The 22231-nt window shown below is 40.2% G+C and overlaps 1 protein-coding gene across 9 annotated transcripts in view; it reads right to left on the bottom strand.

Annotated features, from left to right (window-relative positions):
• The window catches only part of Siz (Brefeldin-resistant Arf-GEF family protein schizo), a 61037-nt gene that overhangs the window by 7390 nt on the left and 31416 nt on the right, over nucleotides 1-22231 (bottom strand). Inside the window, exon 2 of one of the 9 annotated variants that reach the window (XM_076826001.1) lies at nucleotides 10142-10529. The exons of the other annotated variants lie outside the window; for them this stretch is intronic. Within the exon in view, the coding sequence (XP_076682116.1) occupies nucleotides 10142-10332 (191 nt within the window). The 5' untranslated portion in view covers nucleotides 10333-10529. The remainder of the gene's footprint in view (nucleotides 1-10141; nucleotides 10530-22231) is intronic. 9 annotated transcript variants of the gene reach the window in all.

Below are 22231 nucleotides of genomic sequence, written 5' to 3'. Positions count from 1 at the left end.
ATTTTATGCGATCTAGAGTGTGCAGCTAGGAAGTCGTTGACACAGAAAATGGAAAAGCCAACGAACGGTCTCTCCTTTTAGAGCATCGTTCGGAGTCGTTTAAATACCACCCACGTGCTTCGGCCTCGAGGATCGCTTTTAAAGGAAGACCAAGGTGGATGGAGGTGGAATTAACCAATAAGCAATATAAGAATCAGGAATTTTAAAATCTAACTTGTGTTAGGAGTGAAATTATCGGAAATGCTTCGACATCTTTTCAGTGCTTAGGGCCTTTAAAGGTCCTCGTTCGGCCCTGCGGTAGGTTGAGTTCAGGGGAACTGTTACATACGTTTGAATTTGAGAAATTCAATGGAGAGTACAGAATTGGGACTCGGAAACTTCATCAAACTCGAAGCAATCAAATTCTCGAATGAAAATTTATTTAAAAAATGCCCAACTCTGACTGTACTTGTTATTCCGCTTAAAAGATAGCCCGAACGCCTCGTGAAAGCTCCACAAACCACCACAAACCACCACAAACCACCCTTCACACGCCTTCATACACCATCTGCCAGCAATTACCGATTCGAGCACTGGTTTCCTGGACTCCGTGAATCACTCGATGAATCATCGCTGGTTGGAAATTCACCCCCACACGAGCGTCGTACGGCGGCGTAGCCCGTGAGAAAGCCAGGGACGCAAACGACCATATTGGACTTGGTTCCCGAGCGTTCAGACTCTCAGGGACTATCCAGCGCAAACTATTTCACCACTGCGCGAGGGGATGGAGCAAAGACGGGACGAGCTCGAGGCGGAGGGTCGAGTAGGCGGATGCGAACTGGAGGAACTCTCGAGGTGTTCTAAGGATGGTAGGATGGTCGCGATCGAGGAGGATCGCGAGCAGCTGGCAACCAGAGGCATTCTTCGTCCTCGACACGAGGATCGTGAATGAGTGAGCTGGATCGATTTAAAGCCCCCTCCATCGAGTGATCGCGCGAAGGTTACGCTCGGATCAAATCTAGAAATCTGATTTTCTTTTTTATTGCTGGATTATTCCCGATTTAATTAGGTCGTTAACCCTTAAGGTGCGAATCCGGGATGAGAGTTTTCATGGGACAAAAGAGATAATGTTAAATAATAATAATAATAATAATAATAATAATTATTCTTTTAAGTATCATGCGAGACTTTAATCTCACGAGACTAGTTTATATTTTCAAAAATTTTCGCCACTATTTTCATTATTTACAGTTAGTTGTTGCTGAGATTTTTATCTCATGATAAAAAAGTCTCGTTTAATCCTTAACTGGTATACCGTTTTTGGCAAACGTAACTGGTACACTGGGGTCCCCAAATAAAAAAGGACGCATAAATTTCTAAAGTCGACACTGGATCATCAACCTCTATGAATATTTTCTTCTTAGGTAATGTATCAAATAATAGAAACGTAGAAAGTTAAACTATTTTTGCCAACGAAAAATTTTGCAGCGAACTTTGCGTCCTTGGAGTTATGAGTGACCCCAGAATACCAGTTAAGGGTTAAAATCTCATTGTGGATTCGCACCTTTGGAAAGTATCGAAAGTATCGTTGGCTTCGAGCAGAAGTTTTTAAAATCTTTTACCATCCAAAGTGTCAAGTGGTTCAAGTTCGCCACTGCGCCTTCCACTTCACCCTTAATTGCAAGGACGTATCCCAGTTAGCGGGGAGAAGATAGTCACTGAAATCCAAGCGAATTTCACAGGGTCCGATGATTTGATCCCCGATGTGGGTTAAGAGATGCCTGCGCATCCCTCGGGAGGCGCATTAAGTCGTCAAAGAAGAGGGTGTCCCTTGTCGAGCGACTCTCGAGACCGCGTATCGCCTTTCGCGTGAGTGTCAGCAGGTATACGGCCACCGATGATGACGAAGACGCCCGTGACACTCAACCTTCCGCGCCTTACGCAATGCACGGCAATTAAGCGATTTACGTAAGGGCAAAGATTCGCGGGATAAGCGAATGACGTTTGCGGCTTGCGACGGGAGGCCTAAAAAGTTCGCGGACTCGATTTATGGGGAAGGGAGGGTGCATCTGCGTCTTTTTGCGTTTAACTTTCTAGTTTAGGGTAATTATGGCAGAGTTGCCGCATTTTACGCAAAATTGCCACCGTATCTAAATTTTGCAATAAAATTGTTTTCCAAGGACACATATTAGTTGAACATCTTATGCTACTACTAGCATTAAAGAAAATCAACAGTTTAATATTTGTCAGCCTTAAAAAATTCAAACTAAAAATCATAGTTTAATTTTCCATTTAAACTTGTTAATTTTAACTTTTTATTTAAAAAAATATATTAAAAGCAAAGTAAAGTGAAACATCTTTTTAATTTATATAACACAGTTATAAAATACAATAAAAATGGAAAAATAAATAGGTACAGTTATTATATTTCTGCTTTTCTAAATTTAATTGTCTTTTCTTCTTCCTTCCACATTCTAAACACATAAAATAAAAATAAAATGTCAGATTTGTCTTTAAATAAAATAAATAATTTGCCTTGAGATATTACGGTATATATTATATTATATATCGACTTACTTAGGTACCTTTACGTTATGGCCATATTTGTGAGCTATCAAATATCTATCACTCCGATGTAAATTAATAATATCATTGATTTCTCCGAAATTAAAAGGCTACTGTGCTCCACCGCATCCCCTAAAAATTCCCCGCGTATTAACGAGCCGTTAACCACGATTTCCTCTTGTATTCAAGGGTGGTTAATTGCAGAGGGCCACGTAAACGCTTCCCATAGGTATTCCGGCCAAGTGCTGTTCATTGAAGAAGAAAGGAAGCGTTTGACCAGGCGTAGCTTGCTCCCGGGGTTAAAAAACACGGAGCCAGGTGCGTGCTTCAGGGGCAGGCTTCACTGTGTGCGTGCAACAGCACGCGTGCACCGCGGCACGAGTCCTGAACACCCGACGGGCAGATGTTTCGCCTCTTGGGAGGCTTTAATACGCCACCCTGCCTCCAATTTATTCCCCTTCCTGCGCGCCCTTTCGAAACTGCAACCTCTCCCGAGGCATCTCGACCGGGTTACGGTTCTCCTTGCACTTCGAGCTTCCAGGGCTCCGCGAGTGGTAACAGGTGCGAGTAACCGCGATTAAATTACACAAAAAGGAAAGAAATTTGTCTTTCCTCTTCGTCTTTTCTTTGTTCTTTGAACTGAGGGGTTGCTGGCTCCCAAATTTCCAAGCGAAACAAGTGTAACTTCCAGGTGAAAAGGACAGGGAAACGTGATGGGAGTGACCCAGCTCGCAGTTTGGCGCCCTCGATGAACCCCCGATGAGGACTGCGCCATTGTCTTAGTTGCGACGGGCGCCGTTTGACTTCTAGGGGGTGGGACAATAGGGGAGGTTGAAAGGGATGGTCTAGCAGGGGCCACTCGTGCGTTTACACGAAAGACAAAACCCTCAGACGCGTGGGCTTCAGGTGAAGTGCATCAGCTGCCACTTGGACACGCGCCATGGAAGCCTCTGTCTTTCCTTTCCTCTTTTTTTTTCTACACGCTCCTCTTCCTTCCTAGCTTTTTTATTCTTCCTGCAGCGATGCACGCTCTGCCTCCGGGGGCTCTCGCGCGGAATGGACGCGTCGATGGGCTCTGTGTTCAGAGATCACTGCTCTTTGGGCTTGGAGCGGAGGATTGGTATAAGAAATCGCGTGGAGGCTTGTCTAGCGGAGCTCGGGGCTCCTTGAGCGTAGAACTCTAGGCAGAAATTCGTAATTTTCAGAATTCAAGGGAAATGGAAGGTCGAGGAACTCATAGATCTTCAGGAGGGCTACTTTGGACGCATGAAAATCGTAGGTTTATTTAGCAATTTTCTTTGTTTTTTTTTTTTAAATTTTCCTTTTGGTTCACGTCATGTAGAAAATTAAATTTTTTGGTTTTTTATTCGAGGGAACACCAGTTCGGAGATCCGCGCAGTCGAAAATTGAAAATAGATTTATTATCATTTTCATTTACAGACGAACCTCGATAACTCGAATTTCAGGAGAAGGGAAAAAAATCATGGAATTATAGAGGTTTTCGAGTTATCGAAGTTCGACTGTAATTGATTTAATTTTTTTTTTATTGTGATTAATTATTAGATATATCCACTAATGTAAAGAAATTAATAATGATAATTAATATAAGTATTCTTAATGTTACTATTACTATTATTATTATTATTATTATTATTATTAGTAGTAGTAGTAGTAGTAGTAGTAGTAGTCAAATTAATAGTTTTATTTGAGATATTAAAGAATATTAGGTTTCATTAGAAGTATTCGCTTGATACAGTAATATGGTTTAAGGGGTCATGCTCAGTCAGGAGGCCGAAAAAAGGGTGGTCTTTGGAAATTTTTTACTCAAAAGCTATAACATTTCTCAAAAAATCTTTTTTCCTTTTAAGGATTGCATCTAGTACCGTGCATCGCATTTTTTTTATTTAAAAATATTTATCAATAACTGAGTTATTGTCTATCACTCGAAGGTTCTCTAAAAAAAAGGCTTCTGTGGTAACCACTGCTGCTTGAAAGTCGATCATCTAAAATAAAAAATTCAAAGGAATTTACTTATTATATTATATTATCTAGTATTAAGGGATCAATTATTCTGCATTTCAGACATCTAGTGAAAAAACATTATTATTAATAATTTTAAAATAAACAATTGAATGTTATTTTTTAACTAATTCTTTGGTGAATTAAAATGAATTTAATCAGGTTTTAAATATTTTATTGGATGTTCTTTCTCATATAATAAGTATAAATCTGTGATTTGAGCCACAGATTTCTGAACATGAACCGTAGAATAGACCTGGTCGATTAGAATATAAAGTTATTTGATTGATTCGGCCCAGAGTTTCATCTAATTTTATTCCTTTGGAAGGAATTGTTCGAAAGTAAACAAAAATTGTCTTTAATTTTCAAGAGATTTATAATATATTCCATTAATCAGATCTCCTGTTGAGTTGATTATTTAAAAGAAAAAATGGCTAAAATAAAGCCACGATTTTCATGCTCCCAAGGTGGCAGCTCCCTCCTTAAAAATTCATGCTCCACGTTCATTTTCCAATCTACAGTTACGTCGAGTAGCTTCATCTCCATCCTCACCTATTTCTGCATAATTATAAATATTCAGGGAGTCGTAATAAGGATCCTCCTGCAACTTCGTTGGAACGGCGACTAGAGCTCCGTTCACGCGTGGCAACTCGATTATGCTCGTAATTATGTTGCACTAACGACCCGTTCGAAAGTCCATTCTACTCCCCCCTAACGGGTGTAATAAACATCCGGGGGTGAACGAACCGATTTCAATCGATTTCAACTTCCATTCCCATCGAACGCAGAGCCCCCCTTCGAGCCTCATGCCTGGCTGCTAATTAATTACAGTACTGCTTTCGTTACGAAATAAGGAAAACAGTTTCTACAATCTTCGGTGGACTCGAGGTGGAAGTCGTCAGGAGAGGGTGGCTTTTAATGAGAATGCACTCGCGGGACTTGGCTAGCTTAAATTTCGGCGAGATCCACTCGGGATTATAAATGTTGCTTGCTGCAAGCCACAGACAAGGCTCCTTGACGCTCCCTAGACGCTAGCAAATTTTTCACGAAATCGCAGTGGCTCGTTACGCCGCGCCGCGAGATTAACGTCGCGTAATTAAATGGCGCCGCGTGCAACGCTCTTGCGGCCGAGTGCATTCGTCTGTGCACTCGGCTCGCTGCATAAGAGAAGCGCGACCTTTTTTTTTTAGATTCTAGAGGCCCTCTGTCGCGTGGGAAAAAGTCTACGAGAGGCGCGGATAAAGGGAAGGATTTTGAAAAAAAAATAGATCACCTGCTTGGATATTAGAATGCATGTTGTGTTTTGGAAAATTCAATTTCAGGGGTTTTGAAGTTGCAGATAAGAGGTGAAAAATGATAGTTGCAATTATTTTTAATAATTATGTGGAGGGTGAATTATTAACCCTTCGTGATCACACAGGATGTATCCCCCCCCAGGAATTTTTCCTTTGCCAATATTCCTGCAAATTTTTAGACCTTAAAATTAAAATTAAAAGATTTGGTGAATTATAAGAAAAAAAATGGCTTTTATCCACGATTATGTTTTCAACTATAAATTTCATCGTATCAAAATTTATTACGAATGTACAATTACCACTGAAAAGTTAAAAGATTCAAAAATATGAAAATGGTAACTCAAAAATGCCACTGATTAAATGATTTTGGAGTTCAAGGAAGTTGAATGGAAATATTTTTCAGTGGAAAATTTGGTGTTTCTGGAATAATCATCGGGTAGTTTATAAGGAGGTTCGAAATATCGATTCTGAGGTCCCTAATAGTGCATCGAGTGGAGAATGCATATATAATGTAACCATATATGTGCACCGAACGTTACATCAAATTGTCCTTCGATTATAATTAGTACTCTGTCAATTATTGATTACACCTGTTCAACGGTTATATATACTAAGTGCTCCAAATGTCACATCGACGACTGGGTGGACGAAGTGGAAAGTGAGGCTCGGAATAAATGATTACTAGCTAAAATAATATCTCTAAAACGACCACGTTTCTTTCTAACGATCCTTCCGCAGGCTAACTTTCAAGCTACTTAAAAGTCAATTTGGAGACGCATAATTGACTTAGCTTCAATTCCTATTGATTCACCGCAGAACAAATTAACTGAGCAATTAAGGTCGCGAGATTTCACTCGGTTTTCCGCGAGCAAGATTTTCTACTTCCCTCGTTTAAATTCAGACCTGCACCGCGAAGAAAGATATCCGAGGCACGGCCATCATCAGAAGCAAAACGAAAAATACAGCGAGTAAAATCCCCTCCTCGAATTGTCGTAGGAGGCGTATATCAGGGCTCTAATTAGAGCGACCACATAATGCGCAACTGCATTATTCATGCTCTGGTCTCGTTAAAACGCCATAACAATATATATATATATATACACACACACTTCTCTTCAAAATAAAAAGAAAGGGAGTAAAAACCATCCAATTCCACGTCCCTCTATTTTTCATAATTTTCCTCCCGCTTTTCTTCTGTAACCGCCAGGATTACAGTAGTGCCCTTTGCAAGCCAGAAAACGAAAGCAGAGAGGAGAAAACCATCCAACACTATTTTTCCTCAATTTTTCTTTCCCCTGGAAAAACTAGGAAAATGAGAAACCAACATCTATTTTCCACGATGTTCCTGCGTTCCCTCTTTAATCGCCGCGACAACAGTGTTGCTTCCCTGGAAGAGATAGAAATCGGCACATAGCAGATGCTCCGTTTTCACAGCTTTTCCCCGTTCGCGCTCGAGGGCCTCGCGTGCCAGCAGCCAGCAGGGAATTATTTCACGCAGCACGGGGATCGAATCCACCACACGTAGGCTCGCGCTCGCGCTCGCGCACCGTTAACGGCAATCAACGGTTGTTAATTGCTCGATGATAATTAGTCGGGACTGGGGAAACGGCCGGCGGCCGTAATGGAGCACGGTTTAATAATTCCTTTAATGAATTCGAGACACCGTGTCGCGGCCTCTTCCGCGCGATCCGAGCTAACGAGCCGCCGTCTTTCCAGTCTTTTCTCGAAACACGTGGACAAATGCTAGGAGGGTCGAAACCACTTATCTACAGCGGTTGATCAAATTATTGCCACCTACATAAAGTGACGATTTTAGATTAAAAAAATTTAGTAAACAAAACAGTGGCGTAACAAGGTAATGACCCGAAAAGTAAAGGTATCTTTGGAAATTAATTAAAGGCAAATTACTTAATGAATCTTTCTGAAACATTCAGGATTTTTTATTGGATATTTCAGTTATAAGATTTTTTTTTAAATTGTTTCATTTTAAGCCAGTCGAAAATGCAGAACATGTAAAAGTGTATTTGTACCATTTTTCCTGTTTCAAATACTGTTTTTTAGAGCTTAAAGAATCCCCTTGCAAAATTTGTGTACGGATAAATGCAGATATTATCTATAGCTTCCTTTGCTAACCTCACTTTTAGGAAAAACTGCACTTGAACCACTTTTCCACCGAGCCCCTGAATTAATTTTTAAATTAAATTACAGTGTATGTAAATTAAAAAATGCAAAGTTTATTCTGAAAGATGGCGCGCTTCTTTTTTATTCTGTTGGAGTAGCGAAGGGAATAGTAGGTTCTAGTGGCCCACTATTCTTGGTTCAGACTATAGGCGAGCGTATATTAGACGCCAGTGGTGGCTTTCGTAAACTGCGGGGTTCGCTGGAAGAAAATGGAGATTGGCGGAGGCTTCTGGAGAATGGTAGCTCGCGGAATGGTCTCCAAGGATTACTACTTGAAATTTGAATTGGGAATGAGCTTGTACGCTTCGGAACCTTTCCCCGTTAATCCAGGAGCACGCACAAATTTCCCCGGGCATTTCCTCGCCGCCTCCAGAGAAGATCTACGCGGAGGTGCGCGTGGGAACGCGATCCACGCCGACAACGATCCCCCCTGCACCGGTTTGTGCATATAATTAGCGCGAAATAAGCCACGGCGCGCAGCCCGGCCTGAAAGGGGTTCCTCGGATGAGGAATTTCCATAAAATAGCCGGAAGCTGTTTACGTAACCCCAACGGAAGTCGCTAAGAATTAGGACATATTGTTACGAAGAGCAACTGTGAATCCCCAACATCTTGCTGCACAGTGAAAAGAATCGATGCTTCCTTTGGCCTTTCCAGTAGGTACAATCAAATTTTAATGAATTGATTAAATAAAGGTCTGGGTCCCCTTCCTCAATATATATATATATATATATATATATATTTTTGTCGAATTGGGACTTTCAAACACCTCTGGGGAATTTTCAGAGCGGGTTAGCTTCGCGCAATGTGTATTAAGTGCTGCTTCGAAAGAAGGTGAGTGCTATTCCCTCCACTTGCTCTGTTCTTACAGAGCGAAAGGGGTATTTTCGGGAATTTCAGTAGCTTGAAAATTCTACTTTAAATGAAGGTATTATTTTTTAAAAATTAATCGAAACCTTGTGTGAATTTAGAATACTTTGAAATACCTATGCAAGGAGGATTTTTCTTTTCCGCGGAAATTTACTCCGAAGGGGCGAAATCAACCCTCAAAGTTATTCGGTGTTTTCCTTTTTTCTGGCATACTTAAGGAGGGATTCTTGTCCCAAAGAGACCCAAAAGTAACTGATATTTAAGATTTTTTTGGGAAAAACTGCTGGTTATATTCGATTAAACTTTTTTGAGATATAAGCAGGCATTTTTAAAGTTGCAGAAAATATTTTTTATATGTCGATCCTTATTATTATTATTTATTAATTATTGTGGAATCTTGTCCACCTCTTCGACACGAAGGATCGACATAAAAAACAAGGTCTACAAGTTTAAAGATGCCTCCTTATATCCCAAAAGGGTTTAATACAAATTAACCATAATTTAAAAAAAAAATCATAAATTTCGGGGGCTGTTATACGAGAATAATATAATATAATATAATATAATATAATATAATATAATATAATATAATATAAGTGGTATAGGTATTATACTATAACTATATTATACACTATAAGTAATAAAAATAGACCTACTATGTATAATAGGTAATATAATAAACTTTGCAAGACTACGAGATACAGTAGCGGACAAAATAGTTACCACTTTCTCGATTTGCTTTATTTTTGTTATTTTTTAACTTCAACTTGGGACTGTGGTATGTGTTTAATATACATATTCTGATGGATAATTGGAAGCTGTATAAAGCCCAGCTACAATTGAATTGCAAAATTGTGCAACGATACGAGTTTGATTTTCTTATTACTTTTTAAAGGTGGTAACTTTTTAACAGCGTTTAATGTTATGTAGGGCTTTTGTTTATTAATTAAATAAATTAAACTTTAACTGGGTTTTATACAGTTTTGAATTCTCTATCAGAATATGTATATTGTGCACACGCTGCAGTTTTGAGTTGATGATAAAAAATAATAGAGGTAGAGTGGATCGAAAAAGTGGTAACTTTTTGTCCGCTACTGTAGAAGAAAATTTGGAGCACAAGAGTATTAAGTTTTTTATGCTCCATAACACTACTGAAACGAAAATAAACTCTCCTCCCATATTCCCTGTGCAGCGAAGAGGAATAATAATTTCTGATGGTGCAAAAGTAGATACCGATTGATGAAGTTGGTGGGTGTGGAGTAGCCCAGTTGCAGCCTCGACCTGATGACCTTCTCCTGCACGGTGACCATCCTGGAGCTCCTCGAGCTCTGGTGCACCCTAGTGGTCCTTATCACCTGGTAGCAGTGGTGCTTGGCCTGGGCGGAGGGCACTCTGTCGCCCCTAGACTCGATCATCGTGAACATGCCTCGCTTTCACTGGTTACCGTCGAACCGATCACTGTCACCGGACGAGCTCTCGCTGGTTTCACTCGCGGCCACGCGGCTCGTTTTCATCGTGACCGGGCAAGAGTCTATTCGTCCAGCGTCGTTTATCACAGCGCTACTCTTTGGTTCGTTGGCGGTGTCTTACTATCCGAGGTACATTTCGGTACCCAATAGACCTGAATTTTGGGGGTAGAAGAGGGTTGAAACGTGGCTTCGCGGCTCCTCGAGATGCCGAGGAACCATTTGGAGTGGAAATGTCTGGCAATTTCGGTTTTCTCTACTGTTATTTCGAATTTCTGATTTTTTGAGCCCTTAGCAACTATTTTATTTATAACTAATGGACCTACTTATTTATTAATTAGCTACTTAATTATTGTGCTTGCTCCATTTGCAGGAGGGGGAGGATGATAAAATGCAAATACTCGAAAGCTGTGGCGATGTAGTCTACTTCTTTTCATTTCTCAAAAAAAAATTCGAGACCAGCTAATCCGATTTTTAGCGATACTCCGTTTGCTTTTCGAGCTCGATTTAAGAGCTCGATGTGGATAAGCGAGGCCAGAAATCGTTTTCACTCGGTGTTTCCGGTTAATTGACAAGCGATCGCGACTTTCTAATGGCCGATCGATTAATATGCTCGGGAGCGCGAATCCAGCTGAACACGTGCGACATTCTAGTAACGGTGGACGTCGAATGGAGGAAACGAAGCATTTATTTGCTCGAGTCACTTCGCTGCTCCTTCCTCGACCATTTCTGCATAATTTGCTGGACACGCTCTGGGGAATCTTCGATATTAAATTACCTAAAACTCTTCTGCTATTCGCCAGTGGAAATTAATTTAATTCGAGTGGCTCGACCTAGTTGCGATAATATTGACGCTAATTAACCCTTTCACGCCGAGACCCTCGAACCGTTTTTCAAAATTGAGAGACTGATATTTTGAAATGGGAAATTTCGATTTTTTTTTTTATATAATAATCCACAATAACTTTTCGAGAATGTTTGATTTTCTAAACCGAAAACATTGAAATCTACTTACTTTGATAAGAAAAGTTAAATATTAGCAACGATAGAATTTTCCGAGCAGAGTATTTTGATATTGCAATTGGAAAAAGTAGAAATAAAGTTTGTAATGAATTTTCCCGAGTTAAGTAGCGGTTGACCCACAACTGGCTTTCTCGTGATACATTATCGCTGCCTTTGTGCCGAAACGATTAACCGTGGCAGAATGTCGCACACGATTCCCTGTAATTAATTGCAATTTGCAAACCGCGCGTATCGCGAGCAAAAGCATCGCCCGGCGAATTAAACACTGCAGGCATCCCCGCGGGTAATTACGCGAGCTGTCTGCGCTTATGATACCGGATTACATTCGCCACATCGATAATTGCGATCTCCTTATTATTACAGTCGCCGTGCTTCTCGTTGTACGTTATAATTACAAGCACACTGCTACATTCACCTCAATTACACTTGAAATAAAATAGAAATACCGAAACAACTAATTTCTTTCTCTCCCACGATTCCAATGTCTGCAATGCTTCACTTGTAGCGATAAAAATTCGTGAAATTTACGGTGAATTTAATGTTCGATGAGTTTCCAATTAATTAGACTTTACACTGTTAAATCAACCACGAAGTTAAAGTCGAGGGGTAATTTTTTTATTTCCCTAGGGAAATACTCGTTTTCCTTTGTGTTTAGTTAGTTTCGTACTGTACACTTCCGAAGCTCGTGTAGTTGAATATCTGTGGCGCGAGGCCAAACCACGAACAAAGTCGACGAAGTCCTTATTTACCCTCGACTTCACGCGAGCTCAGCTCCTTTCATCCATGAACCCGACATAAGCTTCCATTTTTCATATCGCTTGGAATATTAGGAGAGTATTATCAGTGGCGGATTTAGGGAAAAAGGCCCAGCTGACAAACTTCTCAGGGGCCCATTTTTTGTTTCAGGAAAATGAAGCGGTAGTTTAGTAAAATGGGGTCCTGGTTAAATCCGCCACTGAGTATTATTATGTTAGTATTGGAGCCCAGAATTTGTAGAGTATTACTAATAAGGAGTAGAATTCTTCCATCGGCATTGACACGATTATAGGAAAAAGAAAAATCGTTCGTAATTAGTTTACGCTCGTGTAACTAGAACGTGTCAGTGGATACCGTTTGTTCCTGTTTGGCGCGACTGTATCGAGGACTCACGTACGAAAAAGCTTCTGAATAACGATGAGCCTCCGATGCCCGAGTATCCGCGCCGGGGATCGATGAAAAATAATTTCATCGTCGCTGCGGGCGACGAGGATCCTAATTCCTCGATTGAAAATTCAACTAATGCGTATCGCTACTGATAACAGAGGTAACGAGATCTGGATTCATTTGAATTTAACCACTATCGACGATGAGATTGCATTTTCAGCGTGCATTCCGCGGGATTTCACTTCTATTTAAATATTTCTCTTATCTTCTTCTGACTCGGTAAAAAGTTTCTCAGAAGAGACTCGCGCGCCTACTTAAGTAAATGTCTTGGAAGAAAGTCGAGAAACGCTTTTAAAGCAACCTTGTATTATGCATTTGCGTGCTCACCAGTCGCATATGTATTTTCGATGAAAGAAAATTAGTTTGAAAAGAGGGACTCGAGGCAGTGAAATGAAAAGCTTGAATTGAATTCCTTGAGAGGATTAATGGTAGAAGTTTCATCTAGAAATTAAGCACAACTGCTAATAATTTCGCTATTAAAACGGTGAACAAGCGCTGCTTGTTCCCATTAAAGACCACTGACCGCTAAAAGTGTTAACCATCCATCGTTTTGATCGTTAATCATGCACCGTTGCTCGAAAAAGCAGCTTGCCCCTCTCTATGGAACAATTTAGACGACTGACGGACCCTTTAACGGTTCGTTTCGCGATTCCACGAAAAAATGCCAATTATTCTTCTCTGGCAGGCCTTGGCGAGGAGAGGATTTCATCGACTACTCAATTATTATAATTATAAATGGGCAGAAATGATGAATTTATTTATTCCAAAGTGAATTAAAAATTAACTAAAAAAAATTGCAATACCAATCATCTGCTTAAAAGATGAATCAGCAATCACCCTATTTCGCACATCACTTCCTAATACCAAAAACTCCCAAATTATACAAAGAAAGCATCCATCAGCAAAAGAAGATCACTCAAAATCGATTAACCCTTCAACCCTAAATATCTTTCCTACAAATTAAATTTAGAGTCCATGTTAACTACAATTCCATTGGCGATTTAAAATCCCCTTCGAGCAATCCTACAATTGACTAAATAATAACACATATAACTGAACAACTAGGGTGGATAAAAAAAGACCCAACATCCCCCACTGCTTAACACGTTCACTTGCACGCGATTCCCAAACAAATTTTACTGAAATTTATTCAAAAGTGCATCATCAGAAAGAAGACTGGTTAATAGACTTCAGAACTTTAGAAATTATTGTTATTACTAAGTATTTATTATTGCAGGGGTATAATATTACCCTTTAGAAAAAATGATGGCAGTGAATGTATTAAGAGCCAAACTATCGATCGAATTCCTACGCGCAGCGCACAGTGACACTGTTGCTAATCTAAATTGTTATCAGCCACGTTGGGCCCACGTACCGCGCAGCTCGATATCCATCATCGTGTACACGGAGGAAAGGACGAGGAGAGTACCTCGACATATCGTTCGCGCACCTCGATTCACTAGAGCGTCGGCCACGGTACTGTGTGCGTTCCCCGTTAGCTCCTCGATACCATAATGGAACTGTCAAAGTCAAACGAAAGGTGGAGCGTAGGCCTCCCACCGGCGACTTCAACGCGTGGATCGCTCTGTCGGCGTTCGGGAGGTCAGCTTACGCTGGTGGGATCCCAGCTCTCTGTGTTTCGGGGAGCTTTCAGTGAATTTCGATAATTTGGTGTTTTTGAGGTCAGTGAAATACTTTGGAAATAAAAGTGGAGCTTCGGTTGCATTATACAGAATAGATTCATGAAGCTTTAGATAATAATAATAATAATTCTTTATTGCACCACTAATTGTACGTAGACATTACGAAAATAACAACTAAGGTGTTATGGTTATTTTCTTTTTACAGTGAACTGCCTTGTTTTCTTGTAAGATCCATAAATTGTGCTTGCCACGTGATAAATAACAAATAATAATGATAAAGGAGATAAAAACAAATACATATGAGAAGACAAGAAAGAAGAAACTTCCATCACGTGCTGGAGTACCTGATTTTAATTATTTACATATTTTATGTTTAAAATTAAAAATTAAACATAAGTACGGCCTGTGGTGTTTTGGTACCTATTTGTCCCACTACTGCAAGGAAGACGTATGTATCTGTTTCTCCCTTGCACTAGTGGGACCGTCGCGTCGCCGGCCGCACATTGGAACGACAGCCTTAACGCTCTTTTTCTACAATCTCGAATAATTGTGAAGAACGTTGCAAATTTACCGAAGAACTCTAACAAAAATTCTAATTTATTTCCTAAGTATTTCAAATTAAAAACAGTGAAAATAATTGAATCTATAATTAATTCTATACAGGAGGGGTCTTAATACTTAATACTGTGCAACGATACGAGTTCGTATAAGTCTCTGACTCCCTGGTTCGGATAATAAGAGCTCGGAAACGTGTTTGATGAACCGAGGTACACACTGGGGCGAAATTCGTACTGTACTTGTGTTTAGAAGTCTGATGAATTTATATACTGGAGATTTGCGATGCAACTGCAGAAGTTTGCTTTCACCAGTGGCTAAAGTGCGAGGTACCTCGCAATCCTTCCTATTCGCTGATGAGATTCCAATTCTTAGCAGACACTGTATTCGGAGCCGCCGTTCGCGAGCGCTCGTAAATTCGATTTCACCGATCAAATGTTTGTTATATTATCTCACGGAGGAGAAATCCTCTCTTATCTTTCATTGGCAGCGCGCGAAGAGACTTCGCGTATCTGGGAACGAAATCGGCGGAACGTTCGTTAAACAGCAACAGATATAGATTTCTTTTTTTCCAAATATTCGGCTGTTGATTAGGATTTTTAGACGGGCACGGCGCGCGTCGCCGCTGTCAACCGGCAACTGAACTGTGGATGGAAAAATTATCGCGTTCCACTAACTGGCTGCACTTTCACGCATGTTTAATGACGGAGATAAGGATACTCGCTAAAGGGCTTCGACGGATTGCCCCATTGGGACACATGCGTTGTTCAACAGAGAGCATCGTTAGATAATGGGGATTTCGTAATGGGACTTCCGTTTCGATGGAGACGAATGTGATTTTGCAACTGACTCCAGTTCTTATCGAATTCTGCTCAGTTTGGGGGATTTAATTGCTCTGTGGGTATTTTCCTTTGGAACTTTTCAGGTTCTATAGTAATGGTGGTCATTAGAATTCTGCTGAGTTCTATATTTAATATTTCTAATCACAATACAATTTTTTTTTTATTTATTGAAGTTCTACCGTTAATTCTTCATTTTTTAATATTCCTGATCACAATAGGATTTTTCTTATTTAGTTCTACTGTTAATTCTCCATTTTTCAATATTCTTTATTTATTTCTTCTACCGCTCCCCTAAGATTTACTGTTATTTTTTTCATTAGAATTTCCATACCCATTCCTAATAACGATACAATTTTTCTTATTTACCTTTTCTACCGTTCCCCCTTTTCTAGATTTCAACACGACTTTCCGCCAACCCTCGATACTCCACAAGTCCCAACTACCGGTCTCTCCCTAGCAGACTCGCCATTGCTAGGTTCGCTCGTACAATAGGAAGTACATATGTACGAGTCACGTTCGCTGCAAGCCTACACTCGGCGTGTACAGCTGGCATCTTCGATATGCCCGTGGCAAAAGTAAAAGTCAGTCATCGGGAGAAAGCTCCGGTGGTGGTCTGTGTATGAACACTCGGCCTAGACATCGCAGAAGAGGTTAATGGCGGTTGGCCAAAGGTTAACCCATTTCGAGTCACACCTATCAACTTCCATCGCCTTCTCGAGACACGATTCACTCTGGTAAACGAAGATCGCATCTCCGAATTAAGAAATTAGAAGTGTATGGAAATCAATCTGGCGGAATTGAAAAAAGCAAAATTGGAAAATCCAAAACAGAAGGAGCCCACGCACTGTGTCGAAAACTAAGGAAAGTCTCCGACATCGCGAAGCTAGAAACATCCTGGCTCCCCCTACGATCTTAAAGCCAGTGTTGACTCGAGAATCATCGACGAATCGAGTTCTGATCGCCGAGGAGTCCTATCAGCCAATGTGTTCAATCAGAGTGGAGCTTCGAGCACACTTGCAATTCCCACAGGAGATATATGGACGGTCAGTTCGATTAACCTTCTCGTTAGATGGTTTAATGTGGCACGCCAATGGGGTCCATATTAATTTGATTCAGCCCTCTGTAGTCCTCAGCCGCATGCTAACGTGCAAGCAATCTTACACCATCCAACAAGTACTTCTATTCATCTTCCTGTAGCTATTCCAGTAAGTTTGGAAGCTGAATTAATCCCCGTGGACACTTATAATTTACAAGGTATTCGTTACAGAAGATGTTCCACGAGGGGCCAGAATTCGACACTCGAACGAGTTCACCAGCTCCTTCCCTATTGCTCCCCGTCCAGGACACGGTCAGACGCGATGAATTAGCGTCGTTGAAGTTCACTTGGACGATACGTCACACTCTAATAAGAAGTCGAAGCCGCCTTGTTCGATGTAGGCTAATAAGAAACGGACACGCGAGCCAAGAAAGCAGAGAACGATTCCTACGGTTCTCCTTAGGTTTTGCTCCTCTTAACGAGTCCGCTCGGCCTGTAACGAGCTACGACACCACCCACCGAGCCGATTTCTAATCGAACAGCCGACCCAGACGCTTCGTCGCACGGTCGTTCTGCTGGAAAACTGCGGTCGTCGGGCCCAATCACGTGGCAGCCCACTTTTATTCGGCCTGAGACACCACTGTTAGAAGTAGCTAGAGGATAAATTCATAGAATAATTATTAATTTCTTTAATTTGATAAATTATTATGTAATTGAAAAATAGAATCTCGGGCGACGGGACTCGCCTTACCAATTCCCCCAACGTCGACTCTGCGATGTTACTCTCTTCCGAAGTATAAACAATTCTTTTTATGGATAAAATAAATTTATGTATGTATTATATTAGAGTTGTATAAATTTCGTTGATTTATCCTCTTTTTTTTTAAATATATATTCAATCAATTTTTTATTTTTATATTTATTGTTTTAAGTACAGGAGTTTATCCGTTAATAATAGGAGGATGTACGCGTTTCATATATCACAGATATATTTGGACCATGTTTTGGTGCATCTTTGAAAAAGCTGCAGTTTATCTATATTTATTATTAAAAATTCATAAAAAAAACTGCAACTTCTTCAAGGGTGCATGAAAACATGGTCCAAATTTCAGATGAATCGAAATGCCAGTTTCTTAAAAAAAATTCTCAAATTGTTTTTAGCCCATAGGATTTCCCCTTAAGGAAACTTCCCCTACATTATATACTGAAAACGGCCCTCCAAGTCGATTAGAACCGCGAAAATTCTACTGCAAGAGCCTCGGCGTGAAAACGCGCCGACGGAGTGTTAACCAGTGGCCTGTGGCATTCCTTTCGAGAGGGGGACACGGTGGTTTTAATTGTGGCTAGTTGCGCCTGTCAGTGGAGGAAAGAACTCGTTTGGTCGCGCAGATTACGCAGCCCCGTGGATTTCTGCATACGTTCCCGTTTGACGTGCCAGATACACGGAAAGCGAGAAAAAGGAAACGGCGAGACGACTGTGTCGCACGAAAGTACTGCCTGGTTGTAATTACTTAGCGAGGCTAAAAAAAGGGGCAGCCAACTGAGTCTGGTGCCACTGAGGATTGTAAGATTCGGTGGGGGCAAAGACGCGGGGCTCAAAGGAGCGAGTGTGGCTCTGAGGCCTGATGCGAAGAGTGTTCGTTGAAATAGTAGAGATTTAGGGAGGATGGGAAAGTGTTTGGTGAAATTCTTGAGTACTTGGACTTTTGGAGCCGAGGTGAAGGGTGATTAGATGAGTAGGGTCTGTGGTGGGTGGAACTTTTAGGGATATTGTTTTGCATGCTACTTAAGTGGGTGTTGGGTTTGGTACTAGCTTCATAGTGCCTTGCTGATAAGTTAAGAACTTTACATACCACTTGAGTGAGTTATAGAATAGTTATATCTCTGCAAGGCATAATATTTTTAGAACTTTTTTTTTAGATTTTTCAGCACTCCAAGTCTGTTGTATGATCTACCTAGGCTGGATCTAATTCCTTATTGCCTTGCTGATAAATTCTTAAGAACTTTACACGCTACTTGAGTGGGTGTGAAGTTAGTAACCGCGTCTCTGTCGTCGATATATGGAATTACACGGATGTTGGAGACGATACAAAGAACGCAAATGAGCTGCAACTACTTAGGTGGTTAGTAATTGACTCTAGGCAGGAGCGTTGTATATTCTTTGTGCCATTTGAGCGTGGTTATCGAGCCAAACCTGTCTTTTCTACGAGTTTTCTAACGTTGCCTTGCGAAAGCCCGGATGAGTCACCGACACATTTGTCTAAACGCTTCTATAGCGCGGCTTTGACGCGACTATGCCGCGACACTGAATTTAGAAGCGAGTGGAAGGCGTGTGGGATTGAGGGGAATTGGGGAAAACAGTGTAAATCAGCTGAATTTCGGGGGGGGGGGGGGGGGATATGTTTGATTAGAAGGAACTCCAATAGGGTATAATAGAGGGTGGTGGGAATGATAGGGTGGAGTAGTTGTGGAATAGAATAGTGGAGAGTGGAATGGAGTTGAAGAAAGTGGAGCAGAGTAAAATGAAATTGTAGAAAATAGTAGAATAGAATGGAAGAAAATAGTAAAATAGAATTGGAGAGAATAGTAAAATAGAATTGAAGAGAATAGTAAAATAGAATGGAAGAAAATAATAAAATAGAATGGAAGAAAATAGGAAAATAGAATTGAAAAAATAGGGCCGAATAAAATGGAATAAGGCACATCAAAGTAGAATAAAATAGAAGAAAAAATACATTATTTAATTAAAAGTATAATGGACGCTATTCCCTCGTTATAAAGTAGACTTCATCCCCATTCAAGGAGGCCCCCACCAAAGAGAGTTAGAGAAACTAGTCGCTGGATCCGTGGCCATCAGAATTCAGCTTTCATCGAAGATTCCCACGAATAAATCAGGCTACAAGGAAACCCCACGTTTCGAAGATAAACGATCCTGTGCAATAACGTTTACGACGAAAGTACGAGACCGATTGTTCCCCCGGTGCATTGTAGCCGAGGCTGTTCTCAAGGAAAACGGTGATGGCGTCACCGATACTCGTCACACGTTTATAGCAGCGTCTTTTTTACTACATCCTCTTGCTCGTAAATTGTCAGCTCGCATTTCGCGCGCGAAATAAAGCACCGTCGATCTCGATACTACCTCGACACAAAAATCGAAGTTTTCATTAAAAGTAAACAAATACCACAAGATTCTCTACTCAAAAAATGTCCCTTTGCTACCTATGTCCTTTTGCAATTTTTTTAGTAAAAGTACACTGACCTAATACAATAATCAATATCTTTTCAAATTCGATAATTCTGATCCCACTTTGACGTGACAAAATGATATCGTGAATTGTCAAAACAGATAAACGGTCTCAAGCCACGTCATTCTTATTTTAAATACCAAGAATCGTCGTTTAAAGAATGAAAATTTGCTGTTTTTTCTGTTTTTTCTTTTTTTTTTCCCAAGAATGCTCTAATGGGAAATCTGAACACGCCTGCCTGGACAGCAAACTTCATGAACGGTACTGCATGGTTAACGGTATAACAGCAATGCTATCCGTAACAACGGGCGTTCGTTTGCTCGCCACGTGTTCGTTGCGAACGGCAGGCCGACTGTTAACACAGTTATCGCGTTCGCCTATCGATAACACACGCTGTCGACGGCCAGTGTCTTTCCTGCCGCGCAAGTAACATCTGTTGCGACTGTTGCAAACTTCATTTGAAGGAACAAAAAAGAGAGGGGGGGGGGGAATTCTTAACTGCATTTGCATGTGTGAACCTTTTATGTTGCTTAAATATTTCCATGCAACTCTATGTGATTCAGGATTCTATTTATTTTATTTTAATTGTTCAAATTTGTCACAAATATTGTTTTAGTGGTAACTATTGTAGCTTCGATCGAAGGGGTTGTGATATTTGTTAAAATTTAAGACTTTGGAGTTTGAAAAATGAGGGAACAATTCCATTTAATATAATAATAATAATACTTTTGTTTTGAAAATTGATGAGTAATTGTCTTTAAAAAAAAAGTAATCGATGAAATTGAGTGAATTAATTAGTAAGTATTAATGATAGAAAAGAATCGTGATTGCTTTCTAATTCTAAAAGACGAATCAGAATGAAAAAGAAGGATCATTTTGGTGTGAAAAAATGCTGGAGTTATTGGACCAGAAAGCGTTGACCTTGGTTGCTTAAAGTTTCCACGGTGAATTTGGCGAAGGTAAATCCCCAGTGAAGGATAATTTCGGGTTTCGAGGTGAATTCTTCTCTGCGATACCACGCATAATAATTATTGGATCGCGATTTTCCATTATAACAGTTGTCTGTTATCCCCAGGGTATTTGCGCGACGAATTAAATGCGATTTAATTGAAATTAAAAAGCAACGGGAGAAAATGTTCAGAATTCCAAATGGAACGTTTGTTTATACAATTTTCTGAACATTTAAAATTCAACCAGCACACTTTGACATTATTTAAAATTCGGGACGTGCCTCGTAAATGGTCCTCAGTGATAAAACACGTAACGCGAGCCAGTGGACGTGAATTGCGCAACGATTTAGGCAGCATTATTTGCGAAAGAGAAACGCTGTTTACGGATTGGCAAGCTCCGAATTTTAAACAAATTTATTTGCAGTGGTGGTGGAAAAATCGACCTCGCCGCGAACGGTGGCGAAAATAGTCCCGTGTTTGCTGTCTGATGTAATTAAACGTTAATAAAGCGTCTCGCTGATGACAACGCGAAATGTCACACTGGCATTTGCGCAATTAAAAAAGGGGGACAGGGAGAGAGGAGAAAAAGTGGTCATCAGCACGTAACGCGATGTTATAAAACAGTTGACAGAAAAACAGGAATTCGATGAGACACCTAATTCTTCTGTTTACTAATACTACTTTAGCTACGATAAAAACTTTAGCTTAACGGCATTTTTAATTATGCTACAAGGTCCTCCAATCATCATCAACACAAATTCTACTCGGGGCTTCAAAAACGAACAGAAAATTAAAAAAAAATCTTGACGCTTTGAAAGTAAGGCAGTTTTGGGGAATTTTTAAAAGAAAAGGATCGAGTATTATAATTGCACACTTCGTTCGTTTATTAACTGACATTCGAAGAATAGCTGAAATTTTTGTTATGCAATAAGAATAATTCTGTTCAAAGTTACAACGAATAATGAAAAATTTCCTTCGAAGTGGTGCCATTTTTTGGTTCAATATTTTTTATTCATTCTAGTTCATACGATAACCACAATCATATAAATTAAGATAAATTTTGCGTTTTTTGTTTCAGATGACTATGACAGCCAAAATGATGTTCGCCAGCAAGAAACTTTTATTTCAAACCATCGTACTACTACCACTGTAACTTTCATAAAAAAATTTCAGCACATTCTTCGAATGTCCATTAATAAACGTACAAAGTCTGGAATGCTAATACTCGATACTTTTTTTATTAAGCAATTACCTTACCTTTATGCCAAAAACTTAGTTTAAGCAAATATATTCTTCTAATCCTCATCGACATAAATTCACTAGTGGCTCCGAAACCAAACACAACGTCCCAAAAAGCTCA

Source organism: Andrena cerasifolii, chromosome 13 (genome assembly GCF_050908995.1).
Source record: "Andrena cerasifolii isolate SP2316 chromosome 13, iyAndCera1_principal, whole genome shotgun sequence".
In the NCBI taxonomy this organism is placed as follows: domain Eukaryota; kingdom Metazoa; phylum Arthropoda; class Insecta; order Hymenoptera; family Andrenidae; genus Andrena; species Andrena cerasifolii.
This window is presented reverse-complemented; position numbering and strand designations above follow the sequence as displayed.